The 20,807-nt window shown below is 38.1% G+C and overlaps 1 protein-coding gene across 1 annotated transcript in view; it reads left to right on the plus strand.

Annotated features, from left to right (window-relative positions):
- LOC134800770 (KH domain-containing, RNA-binding, signal transduction-associated protein 2-like) overlaps positions 1–20,807 on the plus strand; it is a 352,308-nt gene that overhangs the window by 148,040 nt on the left and 183,461 nt on the right. The window contains exon 2 of the mRNA XM_063773318.1: positions 12,369–12,517. Coding sequence (XP_063629388.1) covers positions 12,421–12,517 — 97 coding nt within the window. The 5' untranslated portion in view covers positions 12,369–12,420. The remainder of the gene's footprint in view (positions 1–12,368; positions 12,518–20,807) is intronic.

Genomic DNA, 20,807 nt, shown 5'->3' on the forward strand with positions numbered 1-20,807 from the left:
CTGTTAATCAGTGGGCCCCTTTAGAGCATTTAGCAACTGGAGACGTCATGGCTGTCATTTTCTTTACGACACAGTCTGCCTATTTTTGCGGGGGAGGGGACGTCAAATGTATTGCTATTTCTACATGATTTGTACGTAACGTAAAAATAGCCATGTCAGTCCATACAAAAGTTTGCACAATTATGCAAGTTTTTCGCCAGAGGGGTAAGCTCTTAAAGGCGACTCCATACAGTTAAAAAACATTTTACAAAAAAAAATCAAACCAACTTCAAAAAGGATGAAATAAAATATTATCCTTTTTGACGTCTATGCGTTAAGGTAGGGTCGCCTAAGACCGGATGTGACCTAAGATCGTATGCATAGAATTTACCGTAAACGAAGCGATATTTTTCACTAATGGCAACATAGTATGCTTCGCCATTTTGTTCCGCCCCTCCCGTCATTCCGCGATCGGCGCTGCGACGACCAGCACCGGACGTTCAAAAAAAGTTGCCGTTTTTTCAAATTTCACCTTGATTCGGTCTTCCCTCCTTGAGTTTGTTTTCACGCTATGGTAAGTATTTATCATTTTATTGCTTTTTAAGTTAATTATTACGTGGTTTTTTTAAGTTTTTATTTTTCCATTTTTAGTTTTAAAGCATTTTAAAGCAAGCGATGCATGAATGAAAAACAAGATCATGTTTAACACTAAATTCGTGTACCTATTACTTTAATAAATATGTAATCAGGAATTTTCTCGAGTCCGTCTGGGAAATTATAATTCCTGTCACTACACTAAATCCATCCTCCGCCCCGCCACTGACCCAATCCCTCAACGCTCCGATCACTCAACCTCACAGCGCATCAACCCCTAATCCAGGAACCCCTCGACCCTGAACCAGCAACCCTTAACCGCCATTCCCCGACCCTTTAATCCCTGACCCCTTAACTCCTAACCCTAACCCCCGATCAGTAGCCTTACCAGCTTACCACGAGTTTGACATTGATATATTCGCTAGCGGATGTGTAACTTACTTTTTTTGCATCTCGCCCGTACTGGCATATTAGTGCGAGCGAGATGCATAAAAAGTAAATTACGAAGACGTTAGCGAATATGTCAATGTCAAACTCGTGGTAAGGCTACTGATCGGGGGTAGTGTCAAACTCATGGTAAGGCTACAGTCGCACTACATCAAATTGGTGGTTTTCGGAAGCAAATGCTCGAGTTACTTTAGAAAACACCGAAATCACTATACACGTGCCTTTAAGAATTGAGGAGTTCCCTCAATTCCTCATGGATTCCATCATCAGACCAGAACCAAAAATAATACGGAAACACCTTGGAGGTAACTTCTTCCAAACAAAAAAAGAATTACTCAAATCGGATCACAGGTGCCGGAGTAATCGCTGAACAACTACATTTAAAACAATCTCATGGATCCCATCCTCAGAACAGAACCAAATTAATATGGGACCAACTTGGAGGTAGCTCCTTTCAAACAAAAAAAGAATTACTCAAATCGAACTACGGATGTTGGAGTAATCGGTGAACGTACATAGAAAAAAAAAAAAACTTAGCCACAACCGAATACAGAACCTCCTCCTTCTATGAAATGCTTTAAGTGTGACGGCCGTACACGTTTGCGTTAAGTGTTATTTTGTATGGGATTTTGAACAGTTGGAAACTCAAAATCCTATACAAAATGAGACAAAATGCGAAATTTACACTACGCTAACAGGACAGGGTTTTCGGTGAAAGAATACATCGCGATGAAACCTGCGTACCGTCACCCCCACTGTTATCTGTACATCGGTGGACGTTATGCCTTTTGCAAGGCTCGGAAACCGTTTTATTTTTCAAACCGGTTCCGTTCATTCACCCGGGAATGAAAAGGATTTCGTTTCCGTTTGCGGTTACCGGTTAAAGAACTGTTCTATTAAGATACTAATTTATGCCTAATTCGTTCGCTTTCCGTTTTTGTGGAACGAAATTAACCGGTTAAATTGAAAATATCGAAGCGAGATGGAACGAGTAAGTATTGCTATCTCTTTCACGTATGACAACGAGTTTAACCGAGAGTCTCCGAAAGCCATGATTAAGTATTATATCGTTTCCGCGAACCATAAAGTTCCGTTCCATCTTCTTACCGGTTAGGAGAGAGAACGTAATTTTTTAGTTCCCGCTCCATCAATTAACCGGTTTTTTAATGAACGAAATAATATAACGGTTTTGGAACGATATTAACAGGTATTTCAATACCGGTTCCGAGCCCTGGGGGGCCGATTTTTGAATTTCGAGCGCTCGATTTCCTCACTCAAAAATTGGTGGTAAACGGCGAAATGCTAATTTTTGAAATACGAGCGATAGAAATTGGGAATTGAGTGGTATTGACCATTCGTTTTCAATTCTATTAGTAGAATTTAAATGCCTAGTAGTGGAGATATTATTGAATGAAATATACAAAATCAAGCGGTCGAAGTTCAAAAATCGGCCCCCTGGCCTTTTGTAATAAGGTCCACTTAATACAGTTAGGAGTATTGCTGTTTGTACATCTGCAAAGAAATTCAAAGATACCCGTTACCGTTTTTTAGGGTTCCGTACCCAAAAGAAAAAACGGGACCCTATTACTAAGACTCCGCTGTCCGTCCGTCCGTCCGTCCGTCCGTCTGTCACCAGGCTGTATCTCGTGATCTGTGATAAAATCTGATCTGAAATTTTCACAGATGATGTATTACCGTTGCCGCTATAACAACAAATACTAAAAACAGAATAAAATAAAGATTTAAGTGGGGCTCCCATACATCAAACGTGATTTTTGACCGAAGTTAAGCAACTTCGGGCGGGGTCAGTACTTGGATGGGTGACCGTTTTTATAGAAAATGGTACGGAACCCTTCGTGTGCGAGTCCGACTCGCACTTGCCCGATTTTTTTTTTTCAATTTCATTATAAATGATGGCTTGGCAAGATATCTCTATGCTTTCAGAACAATCCAATATCAATTTTCAGCTAAACTATTTTCCTAGTTCTTCAAAACAGATTGTGATCCAATTTATTTGAGATTTTTCAAATATCGTGCTGCAAGGAAATTGCTTTCAATTTGACGCCATACAAGATTTGAAATAAATGAGCTTCCAGAACTATCTGTGAGATTGGATCTATAACAAAAAGCTCTTTATACCTATAACGTTGTTAAATATGAGATAGAAACCTCTCCGAAGGAACTAATAAAGAAAGAAACCGGCCAGGTGCGAGTTAGACTCACCTACCGAGGGTTCCGTACAAATTTAACTTATTTTTAGGGTTCCATACCTCTAAAGGAAAAAAACGGATCCCTTATAGGATCACTCGTGCGTCTGTCCGTCTGTCACATCCCATTTTCTCCAAAACTACTGGCCCAGTTAAAATGAAATTTTGTACACATATGTAAATTTGTGACCCAAAGACGGACATGTAATGTAAACAAAACATGACGGACATGTAATGTAATGAATTTAAAACATGGGGGCCACTTTTGGGGGGTAAATGAGAAAAGTAAAAAATAAAGTTTTACAAACTAGTGTTACATATCAAATGAAAGAGCTCATTTTGAGAATTTCAAATATATCGATCCGAGCAAATTGAACGCGCTTATGATAACATAATAACTGATATCATTTATATAGACGTTTTGATGTCAGGATACAGTCGCCATCAGATATATCGGAGCGGCCAAGGTGTTCACAATATCGGAACACGCACTCTAACGCCCTGACAATAGAGGCGTGTTCAGATATTTGTGAGCACTTTGGCCGCTCCGATATATCTGATGGCGACTGTATGTTCAAATTGGCCGCCTTGTTAGTATAACAGCAAACGTGGACGTACTTTAACATAAACATTAAATAACTCCGTGCTCAGAATAGATAATTATTTGCGGTCGCTACCAGAGACGAATTGCTGACAGGACTCGGCCAGGCTACCTATAAAACTAAATTAGTCGGTCGCCTTTGATTATTGGCAAAATCAACATTTTCGTTTTTAGCTAGATTTACTTAAGAATTGTCAATAAAATAATTGGTTGTTTACTTTAATCATAAATTCATAACGAACGAAGATAATATTTATTAAGATTTTTGTATCGTCTCAAGATCTTTTTGACTTCTTTAAATAATCCTCTAAGGACCTATTAGTGCATCAAGCTCGAGGGCCTATTTTAGATTTAAGCATAGTTAGTGGATGTGACTGGGGACCCTAGGGCTGGCAGCTTCCTCGCACAGCGCATGAGCATTGCAATTCAGCGTGGTAATGCTGCCAGCGTCTACGGGACCTTGCCGAGGGGTGATTTTTTATTGTAGTTTAGGTGCAGGAATGTTTTATTAATTTAGAATAGTTAGATACTTTTAGTTTATAAGTTTTTATACAATATTTATATTTATTTGTTTAATGGTTCAATATCTAATTAATTCTAAATATCCAGAAAAAAAAGCATAGTTATGAATTTAGTTAAGTAATACCACTGTATACAGGATGGCTAAAAAATAACTGCATTCCCGTTGCCTGGGAGGATTTGGGATTATACTGAGCCACTTTTACTAATAAACCCAGCCCCCAAATCGCTAAAAAAAATTTGGCTGTTTCATACATTTTGGCTGGTCGAATTTCTATGGGAGGGTAATTTTTTTTTCGCGTTTTCGGGGTTGGTCAGTCACATGTCGAACTATTCGACTTAATAATACGTGAGTGACCCGTTTAAAATAATTTCAATATGTTTGAATCTCACGGGAGTTTTATATTTAAAATAGTAAAAAATAATAAATATCTAACGAGGCAATAGTCCCTCGAGCGACGGGAAGTGCCGACATTAAATATAATAAAAACATTAGGAAACCGTTTTTGAGTGCGCGGGATCATTGCCAAGTGGCGGGAGGTGGGGCGGGGAAAATGGCGTCATTTCTATTGCAATCTGTAGCGTAAAACAAATGTATTTAAGATTATTATAATAAGTAAGTAATAATGATTTCCTGAATATTAAAACTCTAAGATAACGTTGTCTCAAAGATATGACTGTTAACAATAAGACCGCTTGTTGCTACCTTTTTTAACCCTGTACATTGCAGAATTCCTTCTAATTTGTGGCAAAATAAAAAATATTTTTTTCCTTCATCTATTAATAATATTTAACGAGTTTTGAATGAAATTGAATACTTAACAAAAGTATTGACATTAAGTACTTACCTGATATAGGTACATTTGCACAATAAATGAAAAAAATGTACCGTACAGATAATTGGATACCGCAACTTATTTTTTTATGTTTTTTTGAAGTGAAAACTTCTTTAGCGGCACTTTTTGTGATGGGAAAAAATGTTAAACTCGCGACAGGTCACGTGACCGTAAGACGTAGACGGACACGTGATCTGATCGAAAAACTGTTACAATGAGTTTTTCTTTATTGATTTAAATGCCATCTAGTGAGTTCCCCTCTAACTGATACTAATATAACTGGAGTACTAACAGTGATGTGCTTAGGGGTTTCAAGTAATGCGACGAAATAACGCTAGACGGCGTTAACCTCAATTATACATAGTGCTGCAGACATTTTGCACTAGATGGCGCTGTTATTAATACAACACACGCTGTTATTATTACAATGTCATTGAGTTTTCACTTCTGCCGGCACTCCCGTTGTTTTTTTTTTATTTCAGGTGGCATAATGTTATTTTAAAAGCTCGATGTTGCGTAAGGCCGTACGTTTATCAGCCATTGCCGGCGGCGGAAAGATAACGTCATAATCGTTAGGTTAAACCTACTATTATGACAGGGTACAGGCGGCAGCGATATCGCAGAGAACGTTGGATGAAATGGTGTGCGACTGTTTTTCTCTACGGATTAAAAAAAACTTTTGACGTTTTTGGGTCTTTTGTGAGCGTTATACTTGGTGATATTCTGATGTTTTAATTATTGTTTTGTTTTTAATATTAGGTACTTTACTCGATCTTTTTTTCTTTCTCTTTTCTTTGTCATCTCTGGTAACTGCAACTGTATCTCTGTAAATTCCACCCTTCACCGTTTCTTTTTTAAGTAAATATTTTTTTCCTTTTTTTCCTTCAAGCCTCATTGTATTTTTGTTATTACTTGTGTCCGTATTATGTCCACCACAGGACAGGCTATGCCTAGTGTGGTGGCCAACATAAATGTAATATTGTTATAGTTTTATTTTCGAAATAAAACATTTGTATTTGTATATTATAAACCTAGTTTTTTGTAGAACTATCTAGTAGAATAAACATTGACTCTTTTTTTTTGATTGAATGAAGCGAACGACGCCCTTTCAGCTTGGGCAAAAATGCTTATCGTATGTTCAGGCCCCAATTTCACCACGGTGACAGGTGCGACAATTGTAAAATCACTGTTGCTGACGTCACAGGCATCCATGGGCTACGGTTACCACTTACCATCGGGCGGGCCGTATTCCTGTTTGCCACCATCATTGTATTATTTAAAAAAGCTTTATTATATCGGAAAAAAACAGATATTTCTTTTGCGAAGTTTCTGACAATTGTCAAGATTTAGAAGAATTGTAGGTAATTCTTGACAGGTAATGAGTTATATGTCGGAATTTCGTGACAATTGTAGCGTTTCTTGTGACAATTGTCATAAACTTAGCCAGAGAAATATCTGTTTTTTTCCGATATAATAAAGTTTTTTTTAATAAAACAATGATGGTGGTAAACAGGAATACGGCCCGCCCGATGGTAAGCGGTAACCGTAGCCCATGGATGCCTATGACGTCAGCAACAGTGATGTTTTACAATTGTCGCACCTGTCACCGTGGTGAAATTGGAGCCAGATGTTCTCCTGTACGGGTCGCATTCTTCAACCGATTTTCCTGAAATTCTGAAAAGCAGGTTAAATTTTAAATAGATTTTATTTTTATAGTTTTTGGTTTTTATTCAAAAAGCTATCATTTCAAGCAATAAGATAAAGTGAGACAGTAAGATAAGAATTGAATTATTTTTTAACCTTTTAACCAGAGGTTGGTTAAATTAGCCACGGAGTGGGTGCCACCATGTAAACGCCGGCATAGTCGTCCTAAGTTGTGATGGTGGGACGACCTGGACGCATTTCTCAGCAACTGGACGGATGCTGCAGTTAATCGGGAAGATTGGAAGTCTAGGGGAAGCATTTGTTCAACAGTGAGCCACTTTATAGGCGCGTTAATAAAAAAAAACCGGGCAAGTGCGAGTCGGACTCGCGCACGAAGGGTTCCGTACCATAATGAAAAAAAAAAAAAAAACAAAAAAAAAAACAAAAAAAAAGCAAAAGAAAAAACGGTCACCCATCCAAATACTGACCACTCCCGACGTTGCTTGGTCAAAAATCACGTTTGTTGTATGGGAGCCCCATTTAAATCTTTATTTTATTCTGTTTTTAGTATTTGTTTTTATAGCGGCAACAGAAATACATCATCTGTGAAAATTTCAACTGTCTAGTCTGTCTATCACGGTTCGTGAGATACAGCCTGGTGACAGACGGACGGACGGACGGACGGACGGACGGACGGACAGCGAAGTCTTAGTAATAGGGTCCCGTTTTACCCTTTGGGTACGGAACCCTAAAAACCTATGCGTTACAGACTTCATGGTCAAGCGTTTCATGTCATTCATAATTACAATTTCACCTGGAACATCTGGAATTATAGTTAATTTTTTTAGGGTTCCGTACCCAAAGGGTAAAACGGGACCCTATTACTAAGACTCCGTCCGTCCGTCCGTCTGTCACCAGGCTGTATCTCGTGATCTGTGGTAGCTAGACAGCTGAAATTTTCACAGATGATGTATTTCTGTTGCCGCTATAACAACAAATACTAAAAACAGAATAAAATAAAGATATAAGTGGGGCTCCCATACAACAAACGTAATTTTTAACCGAAGTTAAGCAACGTCGGGCGGGGTCAGTACTTGCATGGGTGACCGTTTTTATAGATAATGGTACGGAACCCTTCGTGTGCGAGTCCGATTCGCACTTGCCCGGTTTTTTTAGCATTAGAAAGAAGGTAAGTAAGCGATCTTGACATTTCTTTTTACTAAAAATCACCATTGAAAACTAAGTCACAGCAAATATATTAGAATTATAAATCATATACGATCTTTTACATTCTTTTGCTTTCATAAGTAATATATAAACTAAATTTTTAGAGCGTTTTTCAGTATTTTTCAATAAAAAGATACGTCAAGATTGATTACCTTCTTTCTAATGCTAAAAAAACGAACTATAGCAACATTTTATTCTTTCCGATTCAAAGTTTAAAAATACTCATAACAATGTGTTTTTCCGTAGCATAGTTGTGAAACACATTCCAGCCGTCACACTGACCCATTTCCGCGATCAAAACGCCATTAGACAAATCGCTAATACAAATAAAATTAAGAGCGTTTTTGACGCCCGACTCCCGGTGGCGGCCATTTGTAAAAATAGTGGTTGAAAAGCCGTCGCGCGCGCCGCTCGCATCGCTGAAATCGCATCTGTGTTTGAACTATATACGAAAATAATAGAATGTTCCGTGCATTTTACGAAAATAATAGAATGTTCCGTGCATTTTTAAGTTGAATAGTTTTTGTGGAAGTGAAAATTGACGACAGTTGTGAAAAATAATTTGAGTTGCTTTTTTTATAGTGTAATAGTGTTTTTGGAATGAAATAGGAATAGTTATGCATATGGTGAACGTGTAATAAGGGATTTCTGAAATTAGGAGTAATTAATATAAAGGTCAGCTTTATTCAAACTATTACACTAAACTTTTACACTATAGATGTATCCCGCCGAGTTTGTTGCCGGTCCCATATTGGGATGCCCTCCTCCAATTGAGGGGGGACTTAAATCTTCTCGAGGTAGAGGTGTAGGGTTGGAGCCGGTGTAGCTTTATTTGACGTTCATAAGCGCATTGTAATATGCCTACTTGAATAAGTAATAAACTATATTATCTTTATTTTTGTACTATATCTCTATCTATTTGTTAGGTACTTAAATCAGTTACTTACGTGATTAATAGGTACGATCGTACAATCGTACTTTATTCCTGTAGGAATTCCTTCATGTCTACTTATGGGATACGTAGTATTTTACCGCTATAAACAATATATTATTTCAATATTAAACTTTCGTGAGACATATTTTAAAATGTTCATACGACAACGGTTTCACTCACTAGAATTTTTGTCGCTATTGGCGACATGTTTCGGGCCCGTCGGGCGACAGCGACTAAAAATTCAAGTGAGTGAAACCGTCTTTGTATTATTATAAACATTTTAATATATTATTTATTTATTTAAACTTTATTGCACAAATTTACACAAAAAGAACACAAATGGCGGACTTAACGCCTTGAAGTATTCTCTACCAGTCAACCATTGGGCTAAACAGAGACAGTTAGTTTGGTGCAGAGGTTAGGTTTTGGTGTTTGGTTTGGAGTGGTGGATTGTAAATAGTGGATATAAGAATAGACACAAGTCGAGACTACATACTATGATACTATTGTACTACATATAATAGATTTTAAATATAAATTGTTTATTTTTGGCTATAACAATGTACTTTACTCGTACTAGTACCAAATAGGTACATAATTATCTAGTTAATAGTGATAACCGTGCAGCATAGGGTTCTATCGATACCTCGATAGATTTCCACCTCCACTTCAAAAGACAAAGCCGGCAAAGCAATCACATGAGTTATCTTCATCAATAATTGAAGTAGATAATGCCGATAACCAATAAACCAGCAATATTATTGCTACGTTGATCAAAGCAGACACAATAATGGAATTCAATTGATTCATTAGTGACTTGACAGTGCTAGAAATGCGGTGGTAGCCGAGTGGATATGACGTCCGACTTTCAATCCGGAGGTCGCGGGTTCAAATCCTGGCTCGTACCAATGAGTTTTTCGGAACTTATGTACGAAATATCATTTGATATTTACCACTAGCTTTTCGGTGAAGGAAAACATCGTGAGGAAACCTGCATACATCTGCGAAGAAATTGAAAGGTGTATGTGAAGTCCCCAATCCGCATTGGGCTAGCGTGGGGACTATAGCCCAAGCCCTCTCGCGCATGAGAGGAGGCCTGTGCCCAGCAGTGGGAAGTATGTAGGCTGAAATGATGATGATGATGACTGCTAGATTAATGTCAGCTGCAGAGAAAAGGTACCCCCCTGCGGGTCTCTATTGTTTCCCATAAAGTTTTAAGTCATAATGTATTGTTTGTCCAAATTTTCGTTAGTCATCATTTGGTTTTCTCAGAAACGCGTAACTTTTCAGGGTTGCCATAAAACAAACCTAACCTATCTATAGGATAACCTTTGGAAAATCTTGAAAAGTTAACGGTTTCAGAATTATGACGAATGATAATCTGGAATTCATTAAAGACTTTCAATAATTATGTTAAACAAATGGATCCGAAGAATAGAAATTCGTATGAATAGGTGCTAAGCTAATATTAATATTAGCAATAATTATTGCTGAATGTACATACACATACTTGAAGCTATTTATAAAGGGCCAGGTGGCTTGCCTCTCGGTGACTGATGGATTTCTAACGAAAACAGGAGTTTAGCCAAATGTTATCTAGATCTAGCACTAGACCATGCATATAGCAGCTATCTATGTAGTATACCATCTGGCTCCAATTTCACCACGGTGACAGGTGCGACAATTGTAAAACATCACTGTTGCTGACGTCACAGGCATCCATGGGCTACGGTTACCGCTTACCATCGGGCGGGCCGTATTCCTGTTTGCCAACATAATTCAAGAAAAGAGCGTACTCCCATCTTAAAGGCCGGCAACGCGCTTGCAACCCTTCTGGTGTTGCGGGTGTCCATGGGCGGCGGTAATCGCTTACCATCAGGTGATCCGTCTGCTCGTTTGCCTCCTATTTCATAAAAAAAAAAAATGTTTTATTAAAAAAAACTTTATTATATCGGAAAAAAACAGATATTTCTCTTGCTAAGTTTATGACAATTGTCACAAGAAACACTACAATTGTCACGAAATTCCGACATATAACTCATTACCTGTCAAGAATTACCTACAATTCTTCTAAATCTTGACAATTGTCAGAAACTTCGCAAAAGAAATATCTGTTTATTTCCGATATAATAAAGTTTTTTTAAATAATACAATGATGGTGGCAAACAGGAATACGGCCCGCCCGATGGTAAGTGGTAACCGTAGCCCATGGATGCCTGTGACGTCAGCAACAGTGATTTTACAATTGTCGCGCCTGTCACCGTGGTGAAATTGGGGCCAGAAGTACTAGCCAGGAGCTGTTAAAAATATCAATTTAAATTAAATATTGCATGAGAATCGATTCAGAAATGTGACTAGCAGAGGAGAACCATCCGGACCTTAGAGCATTTAGTAACTGGAGACGCCTTGGCTGTCATTTTCTGTACAAGACAGTCTGCCGATTTCTGCGGGGGAGAGGCATGTCAAATGTATGGCTATATGTACATGATTTGCACGTAACGTACAAATAGCTATGTCAGATAAACGTCAGTCCATACAAAAGTTTGCACAATTGTGCAAGGTTTTCGGCAGAGGGGTAAACTCTTAAATACGACTCCGGTTATTATTGGTTATTAATAAATGCTCTAAGATCCGGACATACGAAAGTATTTTTGCCCAAGCTGAAACGAAGACCTTCGCTAACGCTCGGTCAATAAATACCACTTTTTATTACCACGCGATCGAAAGAGACGGGTGTAGTGTGCACCCATGTGAGGTGGGACGTAAAGACAAACACTATCTCAGGAGTATAGGTTTATTCTGATATATGATACTTATGCTAGGGTATATATAGGGTACATGTGAGAGAGTGTGCGTGTCATATATGGTGCACACTACACGGGCACTTTCATTAATCTCAATATCTGGGAGACCGAGCTTTGCTCGGAAAACATATAAAAAAAAGATAAGACCTAGCTAGATCGATTTATCGCTCCTGAAAACCCCCACAAAGCAAATTTCATCGAAATCGTTAGAGCCGTTTCCGAGATCCCCGAGTTATATATAAATAAACAAGAATCGCTCGTTTCAAGGTATTAGATTATCATTATTATTAATAGCGTCCTAGCCTAATTTGTAATGCCTACGAAGCAGGGGGTCCCGGGTTCGAATCCCGGTTTTATCCTGGAATCCCAAGTTTATGAAGATTTGTTTCTGAATTGTGGATATTTTCTTTTGTAAGTATATAAGTATTACATGTATCCATAATAAAATATAAATAATTACCGTCATAGTACCCACAAAATACCAAAAGCCTTGTGTGCTTATATACTGTGGAACTCGAATTTGTGTAAGATTGTACAATATTAAAAAAAAATAACGTAACCTCTTTTTATTTCCAGATAAGTGACGTGAAGTGCAGTGCAGTGCGAGTGTGATGTGGGAAGCCTGAGCATGGAGAGTGGTTTGCCGGCGTCCGACGCCGACGACGGCCCGCCGGGCTCGTCCGGCAGCGGTTCATCGTCCGGTACCGGATACTATCACAAAAACGGTAAGTTTATTATTATATTTATGTAATAGTTAGTATTTGACAGATGACTATCAATGAAGTTTGTAGAGAGTGTGTTTTTATGATATAGGCACAGAATTAGTACATTGTAGGAGAGGACGGAAAACCGCTGAAAGATGGACGAGTGCGTTTGATATATAAATAATACGAGTCCATCTTTAGCGTTTCCGGCCGAGGCATTACATAGTGCTTTTCACGACTACTGCGAGGAAATAAGAAAACATTTGCATAACTATAAGTACTAGCCCGCGATTTCTCAGGTAGCAAATTACTAACCACTGCCTGTGCTGTCTCTTGAATTTCGGTAGGCGTCAGCGTAAGAATATCATTTTCTTCACTAGAAGAACTCATTTTTATAGCGAGCGTAGATACGTGTTTCTTGTATTTTTAGTCAAACCCAATTTACACTATCCAATTCAGTAAGTATTTTCAGATCCCGCCTTTTTTACTTATTTATCATTTTTAAGAGGCGTTTTTCTGTTATTTGCTTCAAACCCAAACTTAGAAGCGTTTTTGCTAAAAAAAAACCACAAACAGCTACAAAAGTAAAAAACGCCTTAAGCGTGAACTAAATGGATAATTGTAAAAAAAATGAACTGAATGGTTTTGACATTTCTTTCTTTTTAAACAAGAAATTGGTCCTATAAGTAACTTATTTTATTTTTGAAGGAAAAAGTTGCGCTAAAAAAGACCTTTTATTGATTTTTATGTTTAAAATTTTAAATGAAACTCATTGCTGTAGCGAACCGTCACCAATGACAGATGATGATAACAATGAAACATTGTAGTAGTTTGTGGTTCAGGTGCTACAGCTATTGCCTACTTTCCAGCTTGGTTTTAGACCATCTATTGCCACATTTCCGAACAGTGGCGTGAAAACATAATAGTACTACCGTATAGAAAGGACACTTCCTACAAAACCGAAGTTTGACAGCGATTCAGGGACGAATCACGCCATTCCTTTCTAATCAATCAATCAATCAATCAATCAAACAATCAATCAAAGCATTTATTTTCAGGCTACTAAGGCCCATAGATACATACCTTACAAACTAACATATATATACAATAATAAAAAATTTAAATACTAAAAAATCATTTTCGTGACGCAGTTTTCTGTTGCGGCATCACTTGCTCTGGTGTAGGATTCGGCAGATTCCCACGGAACCGCCGAAATATCACACCCTTCGGCCAGAAGGCCGTGCTCGCGATGGCTTCCAGCAGCGGCCGCGGCACGCGCACCACAAACGAGCTGAAGTGCACGTAATGTCGCGATCGCAGCTGGAACACTTTCAACTCGTAACGGGTCTTCTTGTTAATGTATGGCACTATCCCTTTCGGCTATTTAGTGTTGTCGAAATTCAAGTCATTATCCTTATCTGTGGTCGTGCACGCAAAGGGACGTCAAGTTGTGCCAACCCTAATAATTTCTCGGAGCAATGCTGTGCCGATCGGAGCCGGGAATGCCCGAAAAGAGGAGTGTCGCCCCACTGATATAGGAGGCAATTGCCTGATGGTAAGCGATTACCGCAAAACCAGAGGGGTTGTAAGTGCGTTGCCAGAATTTAAGATGAAAGTGCGCACATATCTTGAAGATTTGATGGTCGTTTCGTCGTAACTAAACCTATAGTCTGTATCTTTAGGTATTTAAATAAAAGTAAACAAACAATTTGTACATTTTCGGGTAGTTATAACATTTATCATTTAACCAACCGAATACAAAACCGCCTGGATCAGTCACTGAACGACCTGACTATAACCTACATTATTTGATCGTGTAATGTTTTCATCTACCCTCAACTGGCTTATGGAGCCATTTGAGGGTAGATTTTATTTATTTTTATTTAAATACCCAAAGATACACGGTACAGTCGCCATCAGATATATCGGAGCGGCCAAGGTGTTCACAATATCTGAACACGCGCTCTAACGCCCTGACAATAGAGGCGTGTTCCGATATTTGTGAGCACCTTGGCCGCTCCGATATATCTGATGGCGACTGTACAAGACTAATTTAAGAGGTCGTAAATTAGAGCACATTCATCAACTACGCGTCTAACTGCGACCCATTGCGATGTTATTTATGACTCAGATGTTTATGTGACGCAAATATATCACGAGATAAGGATTTATAACGATTACGATATAAGGATACCATTCGATTCCTTACATTCTATCCATAAAAAGATTGAATAAAAAAATAATTTCTTCAGGCGAAATAAACCCTATTTGTACAGTTTTTAGGGTTCCGTACCCAAAGGGTAAAACGGGACCCTATTACTAAGACTTCGCTGTCCGTCCGTCCGTCCGTCCGTCCGTCCGTCCGTCTGTCACCAGGCTGTATCTCACGAACCGTGACAGTTGAAATTTTCACAGATGATGTATTTCTGTTGCCGCTATAACAACAAATACTAAAAACAGAATAAAATAAAGCTTTAAATGGGGCTCCCATACAACAAACGTGATTTTTGACCAAAGTTAAGCAACGTCGGGAGTGGTCAGTACTTGGATGGGTGACCGTTTTTTTTTGCTATTTTTTTTCGGTTTTTTTTTTTTGCATTATGGTACGGAACCCTTCGTGCGCGAGTCCGAACCGCACTTGCCCGGTTTTTTCTACTGCCAAACTGCAGGACAGTTTAACTTAAGTAGGTAGGTACAGTCAACGGTAAAAATATGGGTGTACAAATCATCTCAAAAATATGTCACATAGCGCTTATGTCAGCGAATTAAGAACTATGGGACATATTTTTGAGTAAGTTGTCTACACCCATATTTTTTACCGTTGACTGTACATCTTATTGCTTATGGTGGTAACTTTAATTTAATTTTGTTTAATAGAAACATTTTCATTTTAAATTTAAACATCCTAATTGATTTACATCATACGGTATTTTATTATAAAATTTTGGGATCAAGTACTTCCTACTTCTTTTTCCATAATAATTTTTACCACATGACGGCACCTCTAACATTTTTTACAACAACAACATATATACAACTAAAACAACATAATATAACATAAACACAATATTTCACCGACAAAAATTTGTTTATGCCTTCAACATAAACTTAATCTCCAATCCATATGTACAGTCGGCGACAAAAATATGTTTACACTTTTGTACCTTATTCCTTTGTAATAAGGCGAAAAATGTAAGCATATTTTTGACGTCGACTGTACCAGACGGTCTGATGGAGTACTGTAGTAACAGTTACACTGCCCGATTCGAACTTTAAGATACGTCAATTAATAGATCTAGAAACGATATGGATGAGATGTGTCAGTGTCAAAAGTCACGTTTTTGTTTGATGAAACGTCACATTTGACACTGACATATCTAATCCATATCGTTTATAGATCTATTAATTGACGTATCTTAAAATTCGAATCGGGCCGACAGTAAATTTGGCTGTTTCATACATTCCGACTGATGTGATGCCGCTGATTTCTATGGAACAGCCTAATTTTTTTTCGTGATCTCGGCATTCGGCCCATAATAAACGTTATTCAGTCATCATTCTCTTGCCCTTGTCCCATTCACTTGTGGTCGGCGCAGCATGTCTTTTTCTTCCACACCCCTCTGTCGCCCGTCATCTCATCATTCACTCGCGTTCGTTTCATATCATCTCTCACACAGTCCATCCACCTTTTCCTCGGTTTTCCTCTCCCGTTACTTCCCTCCACATTCATTCCTATTAACCTATCTCGTCACATGACTTTCATCCCTCCGCATCACATGCCCGTACCACGCTAGGCGATTCGCTCTTACTTTTTCTACCAGTATGACCTATAACTGCACTGAGTAGAGTATGGCTGGTGAATAAAATTTCACCCTGTATTGTTATTGTCAGTGTGTGTGTAATGCCAGTGTGGGAGAACCATAAAGATTTTGGAGGTGAATAACGTAGTAACGTTTTAATGATTTATGTATTTTCGGCACCGGTTCCATGCAAATATATAGTGGATGTAGTGTTTGGGCCTAGACTTCTTGCAAAAACAAAAAGACTCATTCAACGTGTTCAAAATGCCTGTGCTCGCTTCTGTTTCAATATTCCGTTGAGAGCTCACGTGACTCCATTTCTGAACAGCCATAAGATCCTCAAAATGCAACACCGTCGTAAACTGCATTTGGCTTGTCTGCTCTTTGATGTGCTTAAATATGGAACCCCGCCATATCTCTTCAATAAGCTTTCTTGTATTAAGCTCCGCGAACGCCGTAACTGTGGAATTCAATTGTTAACGCCGCGCCATGCCACAACAGCTTTTCGGGGAAGTTTTCGCTATGCCGCGTCGAAAGTCTGGAATAATATACCCCCGCCTTTGAGAAACCTGCAAAGTATTCATAGTTTTAAGTCAAAGATTAAACAGTATTTACTTAATCACCAACTTAGCCAGGAAACCTTCAGACTTGATACCAGCTGCCTGTAGTTTGTAATTTTACTTATGCTTACCTCAAGTGTTTTGTTCCTTTGGCCTGACAAGGGTTCATCATTCCTTATACGCCATACTTAGTAGAGTGCTGTTATGTTAGTTGTACTTCGTACATTTTCGTAAATTCGTCATCCTACAATGCTGTTTTGTTAAGACGAAACAGGAGCTGAGTTTTAAATATTTTAGGTAAATATACCCGTCTCGCTAACGGAAGCGGCACCTAAAAGTAGTGCGATAAGGACAAGGCGAAAAATCCTGCGTAAAAATCTCAAAAATCGAGGTTTCGTACTCCTCTGTTTCCTCCTCCAAAACTTAACCAATCGTAACCAAATTTGGAAATCTAAATGATTATGAAATTATCTGTGTCGGACCGTTTTGCTTTTTTGGCTAATTGATATCAGTTTTGAATGCCACGCCTCTCATTGCGGCATAGTCAATTAGGCCATTTTGGCCATTTTTGAAGGGCTCTAGCGCCTTAAAAAACAAAAATATCAAAAAAAGCAAAACGGTCCGACACAGATATTGACAATATTAATCTGTGTTGAAAAAATCATTGCTCTAGCTTCAAAAACCACGGAGGAAAACGAGGAGTACGTTTGTATGGAGAAATGACCACTCCCGTTGGCTCTTAATAAGCTAATCTTACAAGATTTTTTAACGTAGATTTCATGAACGCTCGATACAAGCTCGATTGGTTTGGTCTGTCATTGCTTTTTAGTTAGTGTAGCCACCGTTGGCGCTAGGAGTATATGCAGCTGTAATGCTCAGCCAAGGTATGGTCGGACCGGATCGATACAGCGATTGCGAGCACGATGTTTGTTTTATATATTAAATAATCTTAGTTGTAAATAGTAGTTATGTTGTAACTTCTTGCTGTGTAACTTTTATTATTATTATTTTTTTCTTATTTGACTATTTGTTTACTGTATGTTATTTCTATGTCTTTTTTCTTCTTGTCTGTGACCTCCCGTGATTCTTCTCACTTGATGGTCTCATCGGAAGATCAGCGCTGGAAGCCACCAGCAACATGCTGAGATGGGACCATTTCGTGGCACTTTAATCTTATTTTATGTTTTCTTTTATATAATGTTATGTATTGTACCGATTGTTTGTGCTTACGAATAAATTAATTCTATACTATTCTATTCTATTCTATATAAGCCCGCTGCGACACGCTCAATCGCAGAATTACCTAATGGTAGACGTAAAATTATTGTCATTACTTGAAGCAGGGGGGCGAAATTGATCCTTTCGGCCATTCTCGGCTCCGTTCGGCTCAGCATTGCTCCGAGCAATTATTCATATTTCATATATTTATTGCATCCACGGTAAGTACACAGGTGTTACATAGGTAATAGTTGTTTCACATGGGCCCTGGTAAGGTGTTAGGGTTGGCACCACTTGACGTCCCTTTGCGCACGACTACAGGTAAGGTAATCACTTGAATTTTGATAACCCTAAATAGCCGAAAGGGATAGTACCATACATAAGAAAGATACAGCATGATTCGCCCCTGAATCGCTGTCAAACTTCGGTTTTGTAGGAAGTTTCTTTTCATTTCTCATGCTCTGAAAGAGGGTCATTGTTGTTTTAAAACGTGTGCAGAAAGTGATACGTGTCTGCACTAGAGCATTTTAGGTTCCAAGTACGATGATTTTTTTTTTTACGATAAGCAATTGAAATTTGGGTATAAATGGATTTGTTATACAATTTTCATTCTGATATTTGACTCCCTATTCTATAAATAACGATACTTTTGCAAAAATTGTTAATTGAAAGTACCCTAAAAAAATACTATAAAAATGTACGCTTAGTCATGTTTTTAAAAAAAGACATGCATTTTACTTTCCTCGTATTCGAAATCAAAAGTAGAGTGTTTAACTCGGGTGAAAGGCATCATTTCAGCCTCGGACTATTGGCGTTCTCACTGCATTCGACTAACTACTACTCGGCAGAAATGAGTGCCTTTCATCCATTGGTTAACAATCTACTATTTCTGTACGGTAGTACTATTATTTACTTATTCTATGCTTAAAGCCTGCGTCATAACCTAATACACTTAAAAGCAATGAAAATTAAGCACTTTCAATGGACATTCCTATTTTATCTTCTGTAGGTATTTAAAACACACATAACAATATAAAGACATAAATTTCGTATGTAAAATTGGTAGAAATGTTTGAGGCAAAATTTTATCATTTTCGATAAATATTCTGTATAAATTTAATCCCACTGTCACACATGATTTATTGGAGGATTACTAGGATTAATACGGATTTAGTGAAATTTTGCGGCTTTATTTGAAGGATTGAAAATTTTGAACTCAGGGTAGCCTGCGTCATATTTTACAGGCGATACTTTTAATTTCGTAATCGATGAATGATTATGAAATATTTCGTATTTATATTTTATACGAAACATAGTTACGTAACCGTAGATCTCGAGCATATGAAATTTTAGCAGTCTCAATACCGGTATTATTTTTATACAAATTTACCGGTACCTAATCAATTTCGGTATCTCGGTTTTTAATGTATTGTTTGTGTTATATTCAGCTAGTCTGATAATTAATTGTCCTTACCTAAATACCATTTTAGAACTCAAAGCAATATTACGCATTTAGGGAGTAATTTTCATTTTTATTTATACTGGTAACGATCCCTGCTGCCAGCAACCCGCTAGGCGGGTTAGCTGTCTGTAGGCGCTATTCGCTACATACGGTTTTCCCGTTCTATAGGCTACGCTCGTATAGATCGTGTCATTCACGAAGACGCGCGCTTTGACTCGTATTGTCATGTTAATAAGGTTAGATTTAACAAATAAGTTAGCAATGTATCGAATATTGCAAGCTATTTCTTTTCTTTTCCTTCTAAATGGGCTTTAAGTTGCTTAATTTCCGCCAACATTGATAGACTCATCCACCAGACACATATACAGGGTGGCACATTTCTAGAGACTGAGCTGAAAGGATAATGTTATCTAAGTGATCAACAATCGAGTTATTATAATCGTAAAGCTGAAGTAACAAGTAAAACAAAATCACTAAAATGAAATATTTTTATATCAGTGACAACCCTACAAAGATATTTACATTTTTAAATTGACACATGTCATGTCATACAATAGGATCTACTTGCTAGGGTTGAAACATAAAGATTTTTGCATTCATGTTTAACAAACTGTATCTCGAAAACGGTTAGAAATATTAACGTGATTAATAAGTGAAAAATAAAGTACGTAGCCTGAACAATTCCCCGTTTGCGTAAAAGTCCTTCGTTCTGTTCCACCCGATATTGCCAGATATATCTGACTCTGGCTATATTTTCCTCTTTCAGACATGTTATATAACAGTAAATCAACATGTCAGTACCATTCCCTGAACCTGAATAAATAATGTCTACAGTGGAGTAGCTAATAGACGCCACTATTCAAATCCTACTTAATGAATGCATAGTACAAAGAAAATCAGTAGGGTATCCCAGACTTCTAGGAGTTTTTTTAATGTTCAAATATACATACATACTACATACATCACTGGCTCACTGACCCAAAGAGGATCTTGGCCTCTGACACAAGAGAGCGCCACTCTGCCCTATTCTGCGCCACTTCGCGCCTATTGGGTATTCCGAGGGCGGACAGGTCTTTTTGGGCTTCGTCACTCCAGCGGTATCTGGGACGCCCCGACGGACGTTCAAATATACTCTTGTACAAATTCAGAGGAACCAAAGCAAAAAAGGTTTCATTACTGGATTACAGCACCTAAAGTAATTTCAAAATTAGTAATTAAACTTTTTTTTGCCTCCGTCTAAATTTGTCCATGAGTGTACTTATAATATTCAA

The sequence above is a fragment of the Cydia splendana genome, chromosome 20, assembly GCF_910591565.1.
Source record: "Cydia splendana chromosome 20, ilCydSple1.2, whole genome shotgun sequence".
NCBI lineage: Eukaryota > Metazoa > Arthropoda > Insecta > Lepidoptera > Tortricidae > Cydia > Cydia splendana.